General features: G+C 36.9%; 1 protein-coding gene across 10 annotated transcripts in view; it reads left to right on the top strand.

Annotated features, from left to right (window-relative positions):
- Window positions 1-21,157, top strand: part of ppip5k1b (diphosphoinositol pentakisphosphate kinase 1b) — a 38,322-nt gene extending 17,165 nt beyond the window's left edge. For 3 of the 10 annotated variants that reach the window (XM_051883160.1, XM_051883167.1, XM_051883159.1), the window contains 14 exons: window positions 1,265-1,447; window positions 1,535-1,676; window positions 3,491-3,714; window positions 3,788-3,915; window positions 4,317-4,431; window positions 4,522-4,629; window positions 4,706-4,822; window positions 4,966-5,103; window positions 5,727-5,823; window positions 7,096-7,203; window positions 8,415-8,477; window positions 15,032-15,169; window positions 16,735-16,848; window positions 20,334-21,157. In XM_051883160.1, the coding sequence (XP_051739120.1) occupies window positions 1,265-1,447; window positions 1,535-1,676; window positions 3,491-3,714; window positions 3,788-3,915; window positions 4,317-4,431; window positions 4,522-4,629; window positions 4,706-4,822; window positions 4,966-5,103; window positions 5,727-5,823; window positions 7,096-7,203; window positions 8,415-8,477; window positions 15,032-15,169; window positions 16,735-16,848; window positions 20,334-20,428 (1,770 nt within the window). In that variant the 3' untranslated portion in view covers window positions 20,429-21,157. Of the gene's footprint in view, window positions 1-1,264; window positions 1,448-1,534; window positions 1,677-3,490; window positions 3,715-3,787; window positions 3,919-4,310; window positions 4,432-4,521; window positions 4,630-4,705; window positions 4,823-4,965; window positions 5,104-5,726; window positions 5,824-7,095; window positions 7,204-8,414; window positions 8,478-15,031; window positions 15,170-16,734; window positions 16,849-20,333 lie in introns of all 10 variants that reach the window. The other 7 variants (XM_051883164.1, XM_051883163.1, XM_051883162.1 and 4 more) reach the window with 4 other exon arrangements.
- The last annotated feature ends 1,959 nt before the right edge of the window (window positions 21,158-23,116 follow it).

Below are 23,116 nucleotides of genomic sequence, written 5' to 3'. Positions count from 1 at the left end.
AGGAGATTAAGAAGATGAGGCACTCGGTCAAGCTGTTGCTTGTTCCACGACAGCATCAAACTTCTGTCACGGTCCCCAAAACTGAATCATGGACAGTTTTTAAAAGCCGTTTTTAATACCACTGTATTCGGTAAATGTGTTTATTTTAACCGTGCGGTGGTGCCAGATACTCTTTAATCGGTAATGACAAATGGAGACATAATTAATTTATAACATTAACAAGATGACTTGTTGAATTCATGTTGGAAGCGACGGCTGAATGTATTTTTAGTCAAATGCCTGTATATAAGATTAGTATTGGCAAAGTTCAGAGGCTGTCATATATGTGAATCAACTTAATTTGTTGTGTATTTTCAATATGAAAAATAACTTTAATATTGATGGATTAATTGCATTTTGAAAAAAACGTGTCATGGATTTATTGCATTTTGGGAAAAAAATAATCAGTTTTTATAATAAACTTTTTAAAATCGAAATGTAGATTTGAATTTTTAATGTTTTTATAACCAAAAGATGCTATGTGAAAGTTTGAAACACAAAAATAGTGGTTTTCATCTTGCCACTTTCTTGGTAAAGAAAACACCTTTTTACTCAAATTAATCAAAATGGAGTTAGAGCGTTTTGGAACCAAACTCTTCGTGTGTGTGTGTGTGTGTGTGTGTGTATAATATATATATAAACCTTAAGATAAATACTGGACTTACAAAATTTTGAGCTGCAAAAGATAACTTTTCAGGTCATTTCAAAGTGACCTGTGACATGAAATTCATTTTAATTTAAATGATCTCATGGATGTGGCTATTGTGGTTCACAGTCATAGTGGCACTAGCTTGCTGCAGTAAATGTAGCATATTCGAACAACTCTGATGGTTATTTTACATTTACCTGCTATAAATGCATATTGCCCACCGTGCACTGTTGCCCTGAAGCCACCAGGGTGGCGGTGGTGCCGGGGCTTGGGCCCGTCATCGCTGCTTGCAGCTATACTTTTTATTTGTTTATTTTTGTTTTAATCTTTTATTTTACTTTTTTTTTTTTTTTTTTTTTTTTTTTTACTTTAATACTTTTTTTTTACTGTATTATAATTTTATATTGTATATAAAGTATGTACTATTAGGTGGAGCTTACATTTAGAATATTCAAATATTGTCATTCTTTCCAGGTTTAAATAAAAATTTAAAGTTTTTATGTCTGACTATTTGGCCCCTACTGATTATTTCACATATTAATTTACAATACACTTTTATGTATGGCTGTGTTTTAGGGTCTGTTAGCACTGGAAGGAGAGTTGACTCCAATCCTCGTTCAGATGGTAAAGAGTGCCAACATGAACGGACTGCTGGACAGTGACAGCGACTCTCTCACTGACTGTCAGCAGAGAGTCAAAGCTCGATTACATGAGATCATGCAGAAGAACAAAGACTTCAGTGAGGAGGACTATAACAAGGTGAAGAAAGTTGCAAAGGCTTATTTAAAAATGGCTCATTATCTCAGTATATCTAAACTATCCCTAAATGTGCCTTGTCTCTTTAAGTTGGCTCCAACAGGCAGCCCATCTTTGGTAAACTCCATGAGGGTAATTGTCAATCCAGTCAGGACTTGTGACCATGTTCACACCCTCATTAAAAGCCTTACTTGCCAAATCTGTAAAAGGCTGGAAGACCCCAAATCTGCAGGTTGGAGCTCTTTGTCTTCTTATATGAACAAGTCTTGAATGTTAGAAGTGCGTCCTAAGTGTTACTGTATTGTTATTGCTCAATAACTCTAATTAAAATTTAAATATTAAATATATATATATATATATATATATATATATATATATATACAGGTGCTGGTCATATAATTAGAATATCGTGAAAAAGTTCATTTTTTTATTGTAAATTATTTTAAAAAATGAAACTTTCATATATTCTAGATTCCCTACATGTAAAGTAAAACATTTCAAAAGTTTTTTTTTTTAAATTTGTTGATTAGAGCGTACAGCTAATGAAAGTCCAAAATCCAGTATCTCAAAATATTAGAATATTTACATTTGAGTTTCATTAAATGACCATCCCTACAGTATAAATTCCGGGTATCTTTTGTTCTTTGAAACCACACTAATGGGGAAGACTGATGACTTGGCAATGGTCCAGGAGACAATCATTGACACCCTCCACAAAGAGAGTAAGTCACAGAAGGTCATTACTGAATGGGGTGGCTGTTTACAGAGTGTATATCAAAGCATATTAAATGCAAAGTTGACTGGAAGGAAGAAATTGGGTAGGCAAAGGTGCACAAGCAACAGGGATGACCGCAAGCTTGAGAATACTGTCAAGTAAAGCCGATTCAAACACTTGGGAGAGCTTCACAATGAGTAGAATGAAGCCGGAGTCAGCGCATCAAGAGTCCCCACACTCAGACATCTTCAGGAAAAGGACTACCAAGCCACTTCTGAACCAGAGACAACGTCAGAAGCATCTTACCTGGGCTAAGGAGAAAAAGAACTGGACAGTGAACAGTGGTCGAAAGTCCTCTTTTCAGATAAAAGTAAATTTTGCATTACATGTTGAAATCATGGTCCCAGAGTCTGAAGGAAGACTGGAGAGGCACAGAATCCAAGCTGCTTGAAGTCTAGTGTGAAGTTTCTGAAGTCAATAATGATTTGGGGGGGCCGTGACGTCTGCTGGTGTTGGTCCATTGTGTTTTATCAAGTGCAAAGTCAATGCAGCCATCTTCCAGGAGATTTTGGAGCACTTTATGCTTCCATCTGCTGACAAGCTTTATGGAGATGCTGATTTCCTTTTCCAGCAGGACTTTAGCACCTGCCCACAGTGCAAAAACCACTTCCAAGTGGTTTGCTGACCATGATATTACTGTGCTTTATTGGCCAGCCAACATGCCTGACCTGAATCTATGGGATATTTTCAAGAGAAAGATGAGAAACAGTCGATCCAACAATATACAGATGATCTGAAGGCTCAATAGTGCCTCAGCAGTGCCACAGGCTGATCACTTCCATGCCACACTTCACTGATGCAGTAATTTGTGCTAGGAGCAAGTCATTTGCTGTAATATGTCCTGCCGATCAAGTATTGAGTGCACAAAAGAACATACTTTAAAGAACTTGAACTTTTCTGTTTTGCAAATCCATTTTTTGATTGATCTTAGGAAATATTCTAATATTTTGAAATACTGGATTTTGGACTTTCATGAGCTGTACGCTCTAATCATCAAAATTTAAAAAAAAAACTTTTGAAATGTTTTACTTTACATGTAGGGAATCTAGAATATATGAAAGTTTCATTTTTAAAAATAATTTATAATAAAAAAAATGAACTTTTTGATGATATTCTAATTATATGACCAGCACCTGTGTGTGTGTGTGTGTGTGTGTGTGTATATATATATATATATATATATATATATATATATATATATATATATATATATATATATATATATATATATATATATATATATATAAATATGTATTATTAAACATTCACAGACCTGCAGCTATACCACAGCGAGACTCTCGAGCTCATGTTGCAGCGCTGGTCCAAACTGGAGCGTGACTTCCGCATGAAGAATGGCCGCTATGACATTAGTAAGATCCCGGACATCTATGACTGTGTGAAATATGACACCCAGCACAACAGTTCTCTGAATCTGGAGGACACGCTGGAGCTTTTCCGTCTGTCCAGAGCACTTGCGGACATCATCATCCCCCAGGTAAAGGATAAACGTAGCTAACAGTGTTCGTTTATTCTCTTTCATCTTGTTTACCTAACACACTGTCTTTCAGGAGTATGGAATCACTAAAGCGGAGAAGCTGGACATCGCTAGTGCATACTGCCTGCCTCTGGTCAAGAAGATTCAGCTGGACCTTCAGAGGACGCACGAGGACGAGGCTGTCAACAAGCTGCATCCACTGTGAGTCTCTGTACTGGGGTACAACGCTAAACTTTTTGAGAGTGTGAAGGCTAAATCACATTTTGCGCACTATACATCCTGTTTAGTGTGCCAAATTGCTATTAGTACATTTCACTTTAGCGTATCATTTCCTGTGGATTTTGAAAGTAAGTATCCATGCATGTTGTCTGATGCAAATAGTGTTCACTTTTTCTTTTTGTTAGCCCTAATATTGACATACTGTCTGACTACATATTTAAAAGTCCCACTTTACCATCACAAGTGCAGTATGTACGTCTGATGCTTTCAGTTACTGTATATTGTACGACTTCACATTGTTGTAGAAGCTCTAAAGACTCAGCTGTGACCTATAGAATATGTGAGTGATCAGATTGTGTATTTCATCCCTCCTGGTGGTTCAGGTACTCGCGGGGAGTGATGTCTCCGGGTCGGCACGTTCGGACCCGGCTCTATTTCACCAGCGAGAGCCACGTACACTCCCTGCTTAGCATCTTCCGCTACGGAGGCCTGTTAGACGTGAGTGAGCAATCATCAGACATGCACGTTACGCCCGGCATCATGTTTAATGCTGGTTATGACGGTTTTATCTCATCTGTGTCTGTTTAGGAACAAAAAGATGAACAGTGGAAGCAGGCTATGGACTACCTCAGTGCCGTGACGGAACTCAACTATATGACACAGATTGTTATTATGCTGTATGAGGACAATAACAAGGTACAAGGTGTGCCCACTTCAGCCCTTTCTTCCCAGTTTCGGTTCTTGTTTCATTTGCTGACATTTGTATCTGTAGGACCCTTCCTCAGAGGAACGTTTTCATGTGGAGTTGCACTTTAGCCCAGGGGTGAAGGGGTGCAAGGATGAGGATAATGCACCAATGGGTTTCGGCTTCCGGCCCGCCTCCTCTGAGGTCTGTGTGTTTCGCTCGGCTTAAGAATGATGTATATTTATTTTGGACCACATTACTCTGCTAAACCTTGAATTTTATATACAACTTCCTAAGACATATTACATGCTGGACTCCTTCCAACACTCCCATTTCATATGTAATAGAATCACGAGAAGCAAACAAACCCAGGCAGTCTCGAAGACCTTTCTCAAGATGAGCCCGACAGAGCCACGCTGACTGAGCCAATCAACATTCAGAGGAAGTCGCCACTTATACGCAACCGCAAGGCTGGATCTATGGAGGTATGGTACTGGTACTGTACTATGAGCTCTGCTACTAAGCTTTACTTTTCTTTATTTGAAAAATAACTGCTGACATGATAAAAAGTACTTTGAATAAAATTTGGGTCCATTTTATGGGGTGGCATTTTTTTAAGGCTTTAAAAGTTAACACGTGATCTTGAGATATTGATTAAATGTTTTAGATAATATTTTAATAATAATAATAGTACAATGACAGTATAAAATGCAATTATTTAATTTTGGAAACAAATATTTAATTAATTTTAATTAAATATAACTAGGTTTTTTTACACTATTTTTCAGAAGTTTGAGGTCAGTAAAAAATTTTTTTTTAAAGATATTAATACTTTTATTCAGCAAGGATGCTTTAAATTGATCTAAAGTGGCAGCAAAAACACTTATAATGTTACAAAAGATATCTATTTTAAATAAATACTATTTTTTACTTTCTACTCAAAGAATCCTGAAAAATGTATGACCGTTTCCACAAAAAATATATATATAGTCAGAAAGAGAGACATTTCATGAGCCTGGAAGACCTACTGAATGTATATAGGCTTTTTTAGATTGATTTATTGTCTCAGCCCTAATGTCCAAATGCCTTTGTTTTCCTCTCTTTGCAGGCTCTTTCAGAGAGCAACACTTCTTCTCGTGGACTGGCGTATCGCATCTTCCCGTCGACTTCTCGCCAGTCTCCTGAGATCAAACCCAGCGGGCTAGGTGGGAATTACATTTCATTCGTGTTGTATTCATGTAGCAAATCTCTCGTCATCAGTTTAATTAGAGAAACATTTCAACTTCTCTTAAGTGATATGGTGTGGTTGACCGTTAAACACGCTTGTGTCTGTTTATCACCAATGACAATGGGTTCAAGGACCCTGCCATGCCCACTGCGTCAGAAATGTGTCCATGCTGCCAATAGTGGTCTAAATATGGCTGCTGGCAGAGCTCTCTCTGCTATTCTTGTCTATGCTATTTCTATCTCCAAAGAAATTTCACAAGGCAACAATGCACACTCTTTCCTGGGTTTGGTTGCACCTTACTAAAGACTTATAGCATGATTTGCAGGTCACTATTTTATAACTGAGTGCATGTTGCATCTGTCTTTCATGGAAGCTTGTAAACAAAATGCTGTTTTATCAGTACTGCCCTCTAGTGGCCGAAGATAGAGATGTCCTTTTGATCTTTAAAAGCCACATGCCTACTTGAATTACATTTGTCAGTATTTTACCCTCCTGCACTGGCAATATATTTATGTTCCCAGCAGAAGGCCAGCAGTTTTACTGGCTTTTGTTTGCTAAGGTTGTGTGTGCTCCTGGAAAGAAGCTTAAATAAGCTAAAATGTCAAAATGGGTCAATGACGAATAGTCAAAGAAGAAAATAATCAAGTTTAAAATGCATGTGCAAGGTTATTTGTATCCATTTTGATTTCAAATGTTTTTGTAAAACCATTATATATACGATTTTCAAGAAGAGTTCAAATTTAAGTACTGAAAAATTTACTTAAAAAAAAAAAAATAGACATAAATGTTGTGGTTAACCATCAAGTAAAATGTAATAAAAACAATTACTATATTTTATAGTAATCATTATTTTTAAAAAAAAAAAGTACAATATTTTTAGAGTAAATATTTTATACATAATAATTCAGAAATATTTTTTTTTCCTCAATGCATGTTTCTGCATATCGATTTCAATTTAGCAGAAAATGTTTTTTAAATATTTTAACATTTATAATAATATTCAAAATGTATTAATAATGATTTTAATATAAAATATAATTAGAATTTTTATGCCCTTAAATTATTAAATTGAATTTTAATGCAAAAATACTGTAACTATAGAACAGATAATTTCATTATTTGGGTGAACTATCTCTTTAACTTCTTTAAATAAGAAGCTGCATGTTCACTTGTGAAAACTAACCACTACTAACCACCTTCCTATCCCGTTCCCATCCGCTCCACCCCACGGCCTCCCTCCTACTCGCAGGCGCTCAGTGTGCGGGCCTCTTCAGTGCCTCCTTCCCCAACCTGAGAGACCTAACACGAGCTCCCCGCAAAAAGCCCTCCTCGCTCAGGAATCTGTCTTCTCAAGCCGGTATGTCCCAAACACACGCACATACAGGGTCATAATGTACCTCACCCACCTGAAACCAGAAGACCTGAAGATTCCGATCATCACAAACGTCCCAGCAAACCATTCATCTGAATAACTTTCAAATATTCCCATTCACTCTCACTTAATGCAACAAAAATGGTTGATTAGCTTTGCACATTCCTGTAATACCATTTCTTGTACACTGTATCTATCCTAGTGACTGTTTTTCAGCATACTTCACTCAAAATTCATTTGAAATTTTATTCTAGCCTTTAAAAACATCCCAAATCAAGTCATTACACACAGCGGGAGCTGTTCCTTGACCATTTGCGTCTTGCTGTTTATCAAGGTCTCGCTTAGGGAAATTAGGTTTCCACAGTAGCTGAATAATTTTTTTACTAATCGTTTGTCACCTTTGCTAACTCCAAACTGATTATTTGCATGCTGCATGTAAACAAACATTTGCTCAATAATTTGCTAAATTGTATGAAAAAGGGAAACATTTTAGTATCCTCTGACACTTCTGGGAATGTGTTTTGATGGATTGCGATGGATAATATAAACACAAATGGCAAACGCTTTTACCACAGTCTCTAAAGATTAATATCTTTGGATATTATGATAATTTTCAAAACATGTTTTAGAAATTGCACTTCATTTTCCAGCATACATTGTAAAGGAATGCGTTTTCATTATTTTCATCAGTATCAAATACATTATTCATTATTTGAAATGAATTATATATATATATATATATATAATATATATATATATATATATATAATTTTTATTTATTTTTTATTTTTTTAATGTGACATTTATTATTTGAAATGAATTTTCATCTCTCACTCCTTGGTAGCAGCATTAACGTTTTTGTCCACAGGGTGTTGCTGTGTCTCTGAAATTTCTAAGACATTTGAAATACCACTCGAAATACTGCCATGTCATGCTGCATCCAAAAGGACGTTGTAGCACAGGGAATGCTGGATAGTTTGATGTGACCATCTGTTGTTTTTATATTTTCTCAATCCCCACATTCTAGGGTAACATCTGGCCCCACTGATACTTTTACCTTCTTGTTATAGAAGATTTTATGAGGGAAAAGCTTGATGGTGGGAAGATTAAAAAAGCTGGTAGTTTTGAGTAAGACCAAAAGCTCATGAGGAGCCCAGTCACACGAGTAATGCCGAATGCCTCTTTTATCTCCTCAGAGCTGCTCTCTATGCCGGCAGTAAAGAGATTTTCTGTGTCGTATGCCAGGCATCCGACTAATGGTATGTTTGGAGTCCGTTTTTTTTTTTTTTTGACACTCTCCTGCATGTCCTCTGCCGTTGCTTCAACATAGCATTCGTAATTTAGCACCGTTTGTGATTTTTAATTCTTTTCATAAATTAGGGAGGCTTTTCTTCACCTTTTTCCTTTGAATTCACAAGACACACCCATCTTAATTCATTCCTCTTTCTGATTGGCTAGATTGCATGGGTTGTGTACTGAATATATCTCTTGATATATTGTTGTTCGTGTGACCACCTTTCATGTTGATCCACTTAATTTAGAAATGGTTAACCCTTCCATCACCATTACTGCTTTAATGATCACATAACTTATGCATTACTTTAAGTTTAAATACAAAAATAGGCATCTTAATTGCAAAAAAATAATAATTTTCTTAAAATTAAAGAGGACTTATTATGCTTTTTTACATTTTCAACTTTCTTTAGTGTGTAATGTTGCTGTTTGAGTATGAAAAAGATCTGCAAAGCTACAAAGTGAGTGACTTCAAAAGGGAAGTTATTCTCTATATCAGTAAGCACTGTTTCTGAACTCCCTGAAACACCTCGATTTGTTTTATTCCAGGAACAAACATGTCACAATGTTCCTCATTTAAGTAATTCATGCGCAAAAGAAGAGGCGAGGCCTGGCTGAGTTGCATTGGTAGTGTGTTGAAACTCGCGGTTATGGTAAAGGTCCTACGTGTTAAAAAGTTTGATGCGTATTAATCCGTTGTGAAAATTTCGCAAAACAATACAAAATGGAGTCTTCAAGCAATTAATAATAATTACATTAAAACTGGTGATCTTAAATGGTTGTGAAAAGATTATTCGTCTCTTTGTATTCCGCACTTTGTTTGTCAAGTGGATCAACTTTTTGGTTGAACAATTTTGGCGTTCGCTTTTACGGTGGCTCTGAATTGTCAAAGCACCTCTCAAAATGCTTGCTACGGATGTGAAAAACTCAGAAAATTGAACCCGATCCGAATTAATGACGGACGAAAGTTTCGGAGGCAGTGTGTAAACGTCATTGACGCTACACAAGGTCGTATTTATTTTTTTAATGTGCGAAAATTTCGGACGAGAATTTCGGACTCAGTGGGCAAGGACCTTTAGAGGCGTGACATTTCCAAAATATGCTCGAAGAGGTTGACAAATCACAACACACGACCAATCCAGCCGACCAATCAGAGTCGCAATGCACTTTTTGGAAGGAGCGGCTTCATAGAGACCAGAACGAAATAGAGCGTTACTGACAGACTAGGAAGAGTTATGGAAGTAAAATAAAGCCATATGTTTTTTTTTGTTTTTTTTAAAAAGCATGTTGAATTGCACTAATTGAAAAAAAAAAAAAAAAAAAAAATGCATTGCATTAACCGTGCTTGTATTTTAATGCATTGTATTTTTAGGGCTTGCATTGTATGCAGTTCCTGGATGTGAAATGTTGAATTTTGAACCACTTGTTGAACCGTGCTTGTTAAAATACAAGCACGGTTAATGCGATGCATATTTTTTTCAAGTAGTGCAATTCAAGATGCTTTTTGTTTCAAAAACATATGGCATTATATTACTTCCATAAAGAGAGGTGCTGCAACAATGTAAAATATGTGAAAAAAAGGTGTTTTTTGAACATTCAAGCATGAAACCTATTCTAGTAGACTCCCAAAACAAAATCAAGACTTTAATAAAAGGGCATAATAGGTCCTCTTTAAAATATCAAAACATTCTTAAAACAGTTGAGATAAAAATAGAATGATTTGATAATAATTAAACTGTATGATATCTGTAAAACTGTAGTTCAGATACAGTGCTCAAATAACTTTGCATGATGATCGTAGTTGCTAATGGGGTGAGGGTTAACATCTTTTCTTTTTTTTTTTTTTTTTTTTTTTTTTTTAACTTGATTCATTATCTTGTTTGCAAGAAAATTTTTTTAACAAACCTGAATGTTGTATGTGGGCATTATATTTGCATGCTCTTATTGATTGTTTCTTATCCTGTAAATCTTGTCAATAAGAAGCTGGCATTTATGTGTGAAAGTTTCAATGTTTGCCAAGCATTTGATTATTGCTTAGTTTTGACTTTTGAGATCCTAAATGTTTAAGATGATCATTATACTCATTCTAAGTTTGCTCATGAAAAAGTCTGTTGCTGATGGACTGAACCCTTGTCAAATGATGCAAATGTTTAGCACTAGGTTTTTTTTCCATCCATTTCTTCTGTCTTTTTTTGAATGTTCGTGTCTCTGTAGGGAATCTAGTTCAGATGGGTTTTGGTGAGGTTGAAGTGTTTTTCTCAACTCAGTACAGCCCAGGGAAGAGTTGAAATGATCAAACCCTGCTTATTTCATTTGACAGTTTAACACTGCTTGAGGGAAACTCATTATTTGCCACAAATCTAAAAACCCAGACAGGCCATCCATGTGTTTTCCTATCAACACGTGTCAGTAATTTTTCCAGTCTTTTAGCATATTTGACAAGATTGAGGAAGATTTTCTATTGACATGCTGTCAGTACAAATTAAAAATCCAGTTTTTCCACAGATATAGTGTTAGTAGTGCATCAGGACTAGGTTTTGCATTGTGATTTATAGTAGAATTGCAGGCTGTAATGGATGGTGCAGGTTGAACTTGTTGGCCTACTGTTGAAAAAAATGTTTCTATCCAATTTAAAGTGAGAAAAATGTTGGGGCGGTGCATTTAAAGGGTTAGTTCACCCATTTATCACTGACCCAGCCTCATGTTGTTCCAAAACCTTAAGACATTCGTTCATCTTCAGAACACAAATGAAGATCTTTTTGATGAAATCTGAGAGCTTTCTGTCCCTCCATTGACGGTCTACGCAACTACCACTTTCAAGCCCCAGGAAGGTAGTAAAGACATCATTAAAGTACTCCATGTGGCTCCATCAATTTTAGAAAGCGACGCGAGTGTTTTGTTTGCACAAAAAAATATAATTTGCCACTTTATTTACAAAATATGAATCTCCAACGCAGACCAACTCACTCAAGTCAGTAAAATCATTAAACACAATCAGATGCGGCCTGCTAACCTTACTGAGAAATAAAACACAATCATCCAGGATTTGAATTTCTGTGACTTCAATGTGAGATTCTGACCTTTTGACTACCTAAGCATGTTGCACTATTCATGTCAGTCATTTTATTTATTATAATTTTTGGAATTTTTTGGAATTATTATAATTTTATTGATGTCAGTCATTTTATTTATAAATTTAGTAATTTTATTGATAGTAATTTTATTTAATAATTTTTTATTTAGTAATTTTATTTAATTTAATTACTATTTATATAATTATTAATTATTCTAATTTTTGCATTAATGTCAGTTTTATTTATTAATTTTGTATTTTTTTTATTTATTAATTTTGTAATTTATTATTATTTATGTAATAAATTGTAATTTGATATCAGTACCATTTTGCACTGTTGATGTCAGTTAATTTAACTCATTAATTTTGTAATTTTATTAAATTACTATTTATAAAATTATTAGTAATTATTGTAATTTGACATCAATAGCATTTTACACTTGATGTCAGTTTTTTATTACTATTTATATAATTATTATTAATTGTAATTTGACATCAATAGCAATTTGCACTTTTAATGCCAGTTTTTATTACAAATTGTTGTAACTATTTCATTATTATATATGTCATTAATATTCATTATTTTTAATTGATAATATAAATGTATTTGGGCTGTTTCTTCAGTCTAAAAACAGATAAGTATATCAGTTAGATAATACAGAGGCAATAGTTCGTATTTTATGCATGTTCTGTGAGATTAGTTGGACGCTTAGTACTTGCATTGAACAGAAGTGCATGAAAAATTGCTTCAGGTCAAGATTATTGCTGCTTGTTACGGCTGACTTTGTAAGAACGACTTGCAGTGTTATGAAACTTGAGGAGTGTTTGCATGCTCTGTGAAACCTGATCTATTCGGATGTTTCATTCACATACAAATAGCATAAGTTGAACATTTGATAATGCGAAGAGCTTTGCTCAATCTTAACATTGTGTTCGGAGGCTTTGCTTCTTACTTTAATTGCACTCTGATTGCCTCTGAAAATAGTTGTAGGTCCTAACAAAACAAAAAACATTAATTTCAGGTCATCAATTATATGTTGCTGAGTCACTCCTGTAAAAACATCTCAGCAGGGGTTGAGGCTCTTTGCTGTGTGCTGCAGTGGCCTCTCCTTCCTCTTTCTTCCTCCTTCTCCTCCTCCATCTCTGTCATCCTTTTGTTCCCCCTCAACCTGCTGTGTTTGGTTCCCTCCTGAGTCCCCGAAGCCTTCGCTTCCCTACGGCCCACACTATCCCTCCTCCATCTCTGCCACGTCTTTGCTTACCTCATCCCTCTCCCTGCTATCCTCCTACTCTCCTTCCTCTTCCTCCTGTTACTCAGAATTTTCCTCCATTTACTTAATGGATTTCAATATTTTCTGCTTATGAATCTGACTCTCCATCTTCAATAACTAATTCTGAAATTAACAATAGTGACATTTTTAAAGATTTTGTCAAATTGAAACTTTAAATTGAATTTATTTATAAAACTATCAAATTAAAAAATATAATTAATAAATATATATATATATATATATATATATATATATATATATATATATATGAGAGAGAGAAATATATTATATTCTATATTTCAATAATTCCATTTTTGTTTGTTTATTGTATATTAATATTTTCCTTCATTAATGAGAAATGAATAATACTTAAAAAACTATTTTTTTTTTACCTTCTCTCTTCTCCTCTACCTTCCCAGAATTCCTATGTCTGGACTTTTTAAAATTATAGTATAAATAAATAAATGTATTTATTTATTTACTAATTCATTATTTTTTTCTTCATGAATACAAATGACAAATTAAAAGTACTATTAAAAACCCCAATTCTCTTCTACCTTCCCAGAATTCCTCTCCGCAGACATTTTTTGTCCTTCTCTGTTAACATTCACCTCTTGCATCCTTTCAGTAAAGCTGTTAGCTGGGCTTTCTGCTGACCACCTACACCGCTGCTCCTCCCACCTGCTCTGTGCTGGCCAGAAACCCCCAGAATGCCTCTCTGGTCAGCCCTCTTGTCATTCGATCAGTCATTCCCCTGTTTTTGGTCTTATTAACCCATTTTTTACGTAAACGTGTAACAAAATGTGCTTCAGCTTATACCAAAGCATTACAGAGTCTGGTCTGCTCTTTTATCTTCTGACTTCTTGCTTTTCTTCACTCTGTGGCCTTTCTTTCTGCTGTATAACACCTCATAACCTCTATTCCTCTTTTCTTATCGCATGCATGTACATAATGGCTCGATGAATGTGAAGACCACTTGCTTATGTTGACGTCTGCATAGAGTAAGTATAACGCTTTTATGAAGCCATCTTGCATCTTTTTACACATTTTTAGAGTAACTGACAAAACAAAAAGCCACCTTGCGTGTAAATCATACTAAGGTGTTGTATTTTATTTGGTGATTTTCATAGTGTTCTGGTTCATCTGGATTTAAAAGCAGCCAGAGTAGCCTAACTGTTTTTATTGCTTGTAGATGTTGCCATATGCTGCGTACAAACAGCATGACTTGATTTACTATGCAAAACAAAGCAGCCTGAAACTCTTGATTGCTTCCTTTAAACACAAAATGGTTCGCTCATAAATCGGGACTGATTCGTTCGCGAATTCATCGCACTGACTGAATGATCCGCTTTCTGAAGTACTCAAGTTAACAGTTCACTGGAGGTGACACCGTTCAATCTGATAACCAACAATTGTAAAGGACAGACAAGAATTACAGTGCTCCTAGCTTAAGAGATAAAGAAAGCTTTTTTAACATATGCAAATCTTACTTATCATATGAAGTGCTGAATTAAACTGCTTCCAAGTTGAGTATGTTTTTTTTTTTTTTTGTCATAATTAATCTGGGAAAGCGTACCACTTTTTCTCTATCATCATCTAGTTCCATTTCTGCTAACCTAAACACATTAGCAAACAAAGAAGTAATTAAATCCATTTCAATCTAGGGTCATTAAAGTGTGTTTCTCCAGCATTGCACTTGTTTTTCAAATGACAGTTTTTTTTGGGTTAAACATGTAAAGCTCCTAACTGGTTTATTAGTCTGCAGCAGTCTGTCCTAATTATTTCGGCATTAAACTGATAATACCTTGCATACGAGAAGCCAAAAACTTTGTTAGTAGACCAAAGTTCTAGAACTTGTTTTCATTTGCGTCAAATTAATTGTGAAGATTCTGTGTCACAAGCCATCATGGTACAATGCATTTTCAGTTGCATCAAGGTGCTGTTGTTCCATCTTTAGGCTTTTTTTGGGCTGCACTTGTCCCCTAAAACAGTTCTGGATACCCAATGACTAAATGGTGTTGGGTGGAGTTCGTATGGCCATACAGTGCTTGCAGGTCACATGAGGTTGGCTTAATGCTCATTATGTGTCTCAAGTATAAGAGCTCAAAGAGTGTTTGTGGGATATCTATAATGATGGCTGCCACTGAAAGAGTTTGTGATTTGGAATCTGCTGCAGGGTTTGAAGGTTGCTCCCTGGTGCCCTCCATCTATCCACTGGAGACGCTGCACAACTCACTGTCCCTCAAGCAGGTGGACGAGTTCCTCACGGCACTGTGTAAGAACGGGAGCGAGGCACAATTCAAGAGGCTCAAATGTAAGTAGACTAATACATTCATGTTTATTATTACACTTGATCATCATGAAATCTAATTTAAACGAGGATGTTGATCACTTTTGCATCAAAACTATAATTAATTTACACTGAATGGACACCAAATCTCTTCACCTACATGTAAAATGGACCTTTGCATTTAGCTATATACACTGATCAGGCATAACATTATGACCAATGACAGGTGAAGTGAATAATACTGATTATCTCTTCATCACGGCACCTGTTAGTGGGTGGGATATATTAGGCAGCAAGTGAACATTTTTTCCTTAAAGTTGATGTTTTAGAAGCAGGAAAAATGGGCAAGCGTAAGGCATTTGAGCGATTTTGACAAGGGCCAAATTGTGATGGCTAGATGACTGGGTCAGAACATCTCCAAAACTGCAGCTCTTGTGGGGTGTTCCCGGTCTGCAGTGGTCAGTATCTATCAAAAGTGGTCCAGGAAGGAACAGTGGTAAACTGGTGACAGGGTCTTGGGCGGCCAAGACTCAGTGATGCATGTGGGGAGCGAAGGCTGGCCCGTGTGGTCTGATCCAACAGACGAGCTACTGTAGCTTAAATTGCTCAAGAAGGTAGTGCTAGGTTCTGATAGAAAGGTGTCAGAATACACAGTGCATTGCAGTTTGTTGTGTATGGGGCTAACAGCAGACCAGTCAGGGTGCCCATGCTGACCCCTGTCCACCACAGAAAGCACCAACAGTGGGCACGTGAGCATCAGAACTGGACCACGGAGCAATGGAAGAAGGTGTCCTGGTCTGATGAATCACGTTTTCTTTTACATCACGTGGATGGCCGGGTGCGCATGCGTGGCCTACCTGGGGAACACATGGCACCAGGATGCACTATGGGAAGAAGGCAAGCCGACGTTGGCAGTGTGATGCTTTTGGAAATGTTTTGCTGGAAAACCTTGGGTCCTGCCATCAATGTGGATGTTACTTTGACACGTACCACCTACCTAAGCATTGTTGCCGACCTTGTACACCCTTTCATGGGAACAGTATTCCCTGGTGGCTGTGGCCTCTTTCAGCAGGATAATGCACCCTGCCACAAAACAAAAATGGTTCAGGAATGGTTTGAGGTGTTGTCTTGTCCTCCAAATTCCCCAGATCTCAAACCAATCGAGCATCTGTGGGATGTGCTGAACAAACAAGTCAGATCCATGGAGGTCCCACCTCGCAACTTACAGGAGTTAAAGGATCTGCTGCTAACATCTTGGTGCCAGATACCACAGCACACCTTCAGGGGTCTAGTGGAGTCCATGCCTCGACGGGTCAGGGCTGTTTTGGCCCTGATATTAAGAAGGTGGTCATAATGTTATGCCTAATCGGTGTACACTACCAGTCAAATGTGTGGAATAATTAAGATTTTGTTAATGTTTTAGTCTATAAGTCTCTTATGCCCATCATATAGGGTTGCATCATCAGCACCCCTGACGAAGATGCATTAAATTGATCAAAAGTGATAGTATATGTTACATCATAAGAATAATAATAAGAAGAAATGTTTCTTGATCGGTAGTGTACAAATCACACTTCTTTTCTCTTTAGCTCTGTCTGCCATGTTTGAGTCGCACTCCCAGCCATCCATAGATGTTGATAGTCAGGAGACCCCAGTGTCCGTCCCGGTCCAGCTGAAACAACCGGCTGCACAGCCTCTCTGGAGTGAGTATACCTCACTTTACCATGATATATATTGACATACAATCATCTCATAGCCTTCATAGTTTTTTAGTAGGGTAAGGAACTTTGAGGGCACTTTAAATGTTCACTCTTATAAGATGAGATGTGAAACCCCATATTTGGTGCAAAAAGTAGTTAAGTCATTGAGTTTATTCTAGTTTTTAGCTTTGCCATTTAGATGATTACTGTTGGCTTTTAATGCCGCACAGTTTCCCCTGAGAGTTTAGTGATTTATGTTCAGTCTGGGCTTTAGCAGCAGCTTTCAGTAAAAATCTAGGTTGCGTTAGTCACTGCTATGTCTGCCTCTTTGTAACCCATTTACTATAATATCATTGTTTGTGAAAGCAGGGCCAGGAACATGCTGGAAGACAAATGTATCTCTCAGATTAATGGTGTAATTGTTCTGTTTTTTGTTACATAACATTAGTTCCATGAGGCTCTTTATGTAGGACAATACAGCAGGATATTGGTTATATAAATGTGGTCATGTGAAAGATGATTGATGAAACAAATACCAACAGGTTCTGGTTTGGCTGACTTTTATTTTGTTTTTTTAAAGGTTCATTTTGAGTGTGTTTTAAAGGGGGTGTGTAATGTATCTGTTTGTGCATGTATATAATCTGCAAAGTTACAAAGCTCATAATCTCCCACAAAGCGATTTACTAACAGAGAGCACTGATCCAGACCTACCTAAAATGCCTTGATCCAAGTCCATATATTACTACCTCAAACGTCCACGTCACACTGTGAAATATTAGCATAATGCCGCCCAAAAGCAAATTCAAAGAGAGAAGACGAGGCTTCAGTGAATTGAAGTGTGTTCTGCTCAAGTCATGTTTGCAAAGTTGGTTCTGATCGATTGGCTTGATCATCTGCGTTTCGGCTCGAACTGGTATGGTAAAACTGATGACATTATTATTAACAGTGTGTTTACAAATGCTTTAAAAGCCTTGGAAGCTGAAGCCTGTGATTTATGGTAAAGCAACTGTTTATAGTGGCAGGCTTAGGTGCTTTTTTTGACCTTGGACCAGTTTGGTTTAGATTTCTTGCTTCCAGTACTGTAAAGTAAAACTTTTATTCACATATAAACTAGGGCTGCACGATTAATCGCAATTAACCACAAAATCGTGCTTAAACCGTTTGGCTTTGTGCCGTTATAAAATCAATTTTTTTTTTTTTTTTTTTAAAGGGGACCTATTATATGCCCCCTTTTACAAGATGTAAAATAAGTCTCCGATGTCCCCAGAGTATGTATGTACATTTTTAGCTCAAAATACCCCACAGATCATTTTTTATAGCATGTTAAAATTGCCACTTTTTGGGGTTGAGCAAAAACACGCCGTTTCAGTGTGTGTGCCCTTTAAATGCAAATGAGCTGCTGCGCTCTGCCTAAGAGGGCGGAGCTTCAAGAGCTGATTCTCCGTGGACAGGATTCAATAAGGACGCACTATAATGTCAGAAACTGCGAATATATGCTGCATGGAGATAGAACAGGTATAGTTTAGTTTAATTACGGTCTTAACTTCTATTGTCTTCTTGTTTTTATCCACTATATTAGTACAAGCCTGTTTACCGATAAGTTTTATAATGTTTATTGTACTTCACACAAAATATGAACCGTCTGTTTTCACTCTAGAAAATCACTGTAAGAGCTTAAAACACAGTGCAAGTGTGCATTAAAATATTATCCATAAACTCTCTCTCTCTCCCTTGCATTATCATCAACATACACAGCGAAGTACACAGAAACACTCGTTACAACTAACAGTAAACAAATAAATAAAGACCTTATGCCTTTTTGGGTGGTGCTTAATAAACTGGTAAACTTTATATCCATAAATCTCAGATGAACTGTAATAAAGTGCTCTCGCCTTCATTACTGCCATATCCAGTATCAAACTGGATCACGAACAGTTTGTACTGATCTATCCTTGAGTAACAAATTTTTTAGCACAACCTCTGTTTTGTATTGTCCCTTTGTATTGACATTTGTTCACAAAGCAGTCTGGTGTGAAATGATTCGCGCAGACATAAACGAATTTTGGTAGAGTTGAGGGGGCATTTTCTTCGAAAACAAAATTAATCCACCTTGTTTTCAGCGGCTCAGATTTAGGGAGTAAATGGAGAGAGCTATGTGGATTAATCCATCCAGCTACAGAACACCTAAAACGCTTGGGAGACATTCTCATCAGTGCAGCAATGACAACTGGCTGTAAACTCACTCAGGGCGGTTCTATGTTAAAACGGCAGTGTCTGTCAACATTTGTGGGCGGGGCCTGTGGCTAATGTGACGTCACATTGCCAGGAACCTGCAAACGGCTTGTTCTGAGACACTGCTTATGATTTATGGGGATAAAAAAAAGGAGTGGTTGGATTTTTATCATTATAGGGTGGTTGTGTACACACACTGCCAACACACATTTATAGCCAAACACCATGCAAAAGTGAATTTTGCATAATAGGTCCCCTTTAATGCGCAGCTTGTCCGTGAAGCACGGCTGTGATCAGTAGTAAATGCTGCTCCTTCTGAAAGCACTGCAAGTTTGAGCCGCTTATATAACGTGCATTTGAAAAGCAATACGTGTCAAACATCTTTCCAAACACAAGAAGCATTTATGAACCTCCTGTCCAACAAAAGACATTTAATAACATGTTTTTACTCCATACTCGCTTCATAATGTCAGCCGAGTGTTTGAAATAACATCCTTCTCTGAGACGATGTGGCTTCTTACACAGAATAAGAGACACAACATATTATTTCATAGTATTCTATACAGTGATAAAGGCTATGTCGATTAGCATTGAAGTATAATATACTTTATTATCATGAAAATACCCGAGAAGGCTTGAAGAACTCAGATAAACCATATATTGTCGTAGTCGTGTCTTTATAAGTCGTTTAATCAATCAAAGTGTTTCAATCTTCTGTTTATTCAGCTACAGCGATAGTGTGATGACCATAGGGATTTCCTGGCGATGTGTGTTATCTTTCTTCTGCGGAGCATATTTGGAGTTTCTGCGTGAGACCGCCATCTGGCTTTCAGATGGAGCAGCATTTAATTGTACTTCACTGACAAGATGCGCATTAAAAAAGTGTGCAGCCCTAATATGAATATTGATTAGCAAACATAAACAAAAAATATAAAACTATGTGAGTGGCGAGGTGTCGTAGCTGAACGCCACCGGTGTGTGCACAATCATAGAAACGATGTGCTCGAATTTTAGGACGCTCCGTCAATAATCTCAATAACTCAAATATTGTAGTACAGCTGTATATTTTGTAAATGTTAAACATCTTTAGAAGTCAGTGGGCTGTTATGTTCTGTTTCTTGTGGGAGATTTCGTACATATAGCAATGCTTAGTATAAACACTTAGTATAGGGTGACGGTTAAGACGCTTGCTGCAACGCTCCTTTTCATGCGACCACGCAGTGGACCTCTAACTCTGTGTGTGTTCATGTTTGCAGACACCAGCGGCCCTTCCAGTACTGTATCCAGTGCCGGGCCATCGTCTCCATCTGTAGCAGAGCCTTCATCCAACTTTGGATTCAACAATGAGTAGATGTCTTGGAAACGTTTTTGATCCGCTTTGCAGTATCTGTTTAAAAGATTGATGTTAAGATTGATATGGTCCTAGTTACCTACTTGGAAGCTGCTAATATTGTACTTAATCTGCACTTCTGCCTGAACAATATAGAGCAACTTTGGCTGAGATTCAGCTGATAGTTTAATCTGTCAGCAAATACAGCTCTGGAACCAGTAATTAGTTCTTCCGTTGTACTTATGCGCTCCGGTGGAGTCGGATAGTAATTATGATCCCAGATTCAGGGGCAGAGAGACAGAGACATTACAGACAATAGTAATTGTCTGTGCATCTTTTTTTTTTGCCCCACACCAATGTAATTACATTGCACAGAATAATGCAACTCGAATAAATATCCAAAGGAGCATATAGACCAATAAGACCACAAGAAATATGAATATTTAATCAGATCCAGTTGAGTAAATTTAATTGTACCACTGTTCTTTGATTTGTGTATAATTATTTTATGATTTTTTTTTTTTAGATGTTTGATCATATGATTTATTTTGAGATTTAAATGAAAATTGTATTTTTATTATATGAAATGCAAAAAGGTATTGTTTGGGAATGAATAAATGTGTGCCGAATGAGCTGCAATAGACTTCTTCGAGAATGTTCAGCTGTTTGCAATCTGCTGTCGTGTTTACTCTGTAAAGTATATTTAATTTTAGAGAACTGTATTACTTAATAAAATTGCTGTAAAGTGTATTTGTGTGTGGTGTTATGTTTTATGAATGAAAGGCAGTATAAGTCACCACTGGTTTATACCTGGCATGATTTGTTCTTTCAGACCTAATTGAGTTTTTGAAATTCAATCTGTGGTGTGAGCGTCCAAAAGAGTGTGATGCAAAACAATAATGATGACTCATGCTTTGCCCTCAGCTGTGCTGCTGCGTTGCTATAGGGACGGATTCTCATCTGCTTATTGACTGTGAGAGCCGCTCTGAATGAGTGACTGCAAAGTAGTGTGTGTGAAGTCAAAACAGGCAAAAGTCATACTGTGCTGTTAGCTCAATTTTATGCACGTGGGGACACATACGCCAAACGTTCAGTAGATATTTTCCCACAGGGACCCGATGGAGTGGAATAGTGAAATATAATACTGAATCGGGCCTTTGAAGTGAACGATATCATGCATATTCACTTTGCCTAGTTTGAATTGCATAGTAGCTGCATAATTCATTTCACAATTTATGTGCGATATAAATTCTGACAGGTTACCGAGGCCATTAATCAGGTTTGAAAGACAATATCATAAATTGCTCCCACCTCTCTGCCCTAAAATCTGGCCTGCTGGTAATAAAAGACATCGTCATAGCAACAGCTCGAGTCCAGTACTGCGCGGCGGTGAGCTCGCGAATCAAGAAGTGTGTCAACCGGCCGGTGCCCAGAGACTGAGAGGCTAACAACCACTTCAGCTCCTGCCAAGAGATTTTGGAAGGGGTGTGGATTGCTGTGGATGCTCATTTAGTATGAGGTAATGTTATTGTAACGAGAGAGGAGGAGAAGCTGTTTAAAAGGCTGATTCAATACATCGATCTATCGACAGCAACACCAGATTTCCTCAGAAAACACTTCGATTCCTCCCTTAGATGGTTAAAGAAAGAACTATGAATGTACTTGCAGTGGAAATCAATGAATTTCGAAGTTTTTAAACGTTAGAAGCGTTAAAGTTTTTACGTTATTGATATAGGCTAATTCATTGTTTTTAATCTGTATATTGTCTTAAAGCTTCCGCTAACAAAAATAGTCCATTACGAAACAATCGGTATAGCAACAAGACGAACGCTGTATTATTAGAGTAATATTATTAATTAATCTGAGGTCTTTTTTCACTATAATTGATAACTGAAGACACAAAAAAGCGAGCGCGCGGTGTGATACCAGAGACACAAAAGTAGAGCCAGTTAGTTTGCCTTAAAGGGTTAGTTCACCCAAAAATGAAAATAATGTCATTTATTACTCACCCTCATGTCGTTCTACACCCGTAAGACCTTCGTTCATCTTCCGAACACAAATTAAGATACTGTTGATGAAATCCGCTAAGTGAGGCCTCTATTGAAAGCAAAGCCATTCAAACTCTCAAGGTCCATAAAGGTACTAAAACATATTTGAAACAGTTCATGTGAGCTCACTGGTTCTATCTTAATATTATAAAGCGACAAGAATACTTTTTGTGCACCAAAAAAAAAAAAAACGACTTTTCAACAATATCTATATGGGCCGATTTCAAAACACTGCTTCATGAAGCTTCTGATTCTGCTTTATGAATCTTTTGTTTCGAATTAGTGATTCGGATCTCCTATCAAACAGCTAAACTGCTGAAATCACGTGAGTTTGGCGCTCCGATTCACTGATTCGATTCGTAAAGCTCTGAAGCAGTGTTTTAAAATCCCCCCTATAGATATTGTTGAGAAGTCTTTATATTGTTTTTTTTTGGCGCACAAAAAGTATTCTTGTCGCTTTAAAATATTAAGATAGAACCACTGAACTCACACGAACTGTTTGAAATATGTTTTTAGTACCTTTATGGACCTTGAGAGTTTAAATGGCTTTGCTCTCAATAGAGGCCTCACTGAGCCATCGGATTTCATCAACAATTTCTTAATTTGTGTTCGGAAGATGAGCGAAGGTCTTACGGCTGTAGAACGACATGAGGGTGAGTAA

Source organism: Ctenopharyngodon idella, chromosome 24, assembly GCF_019924925.1.
Source record: "Ctenopharyngodon idella isolate HZGC_01 chromosome 24, HZGC01, whole genome shotgun sequence".
Taxonomy (NCBI): domain Eukaryota; kingdom Metazoa; phylum Chordata; class Actinopteri; order Cypriniformes; family Xenocyprididae; genus Ctenopharyngodon; species Ctenopharyngodon idella.
Note: the sequence above shows the minus strand (reverse complement) of the source record. Positions and strands in the feature narration are given on the sequence as shown.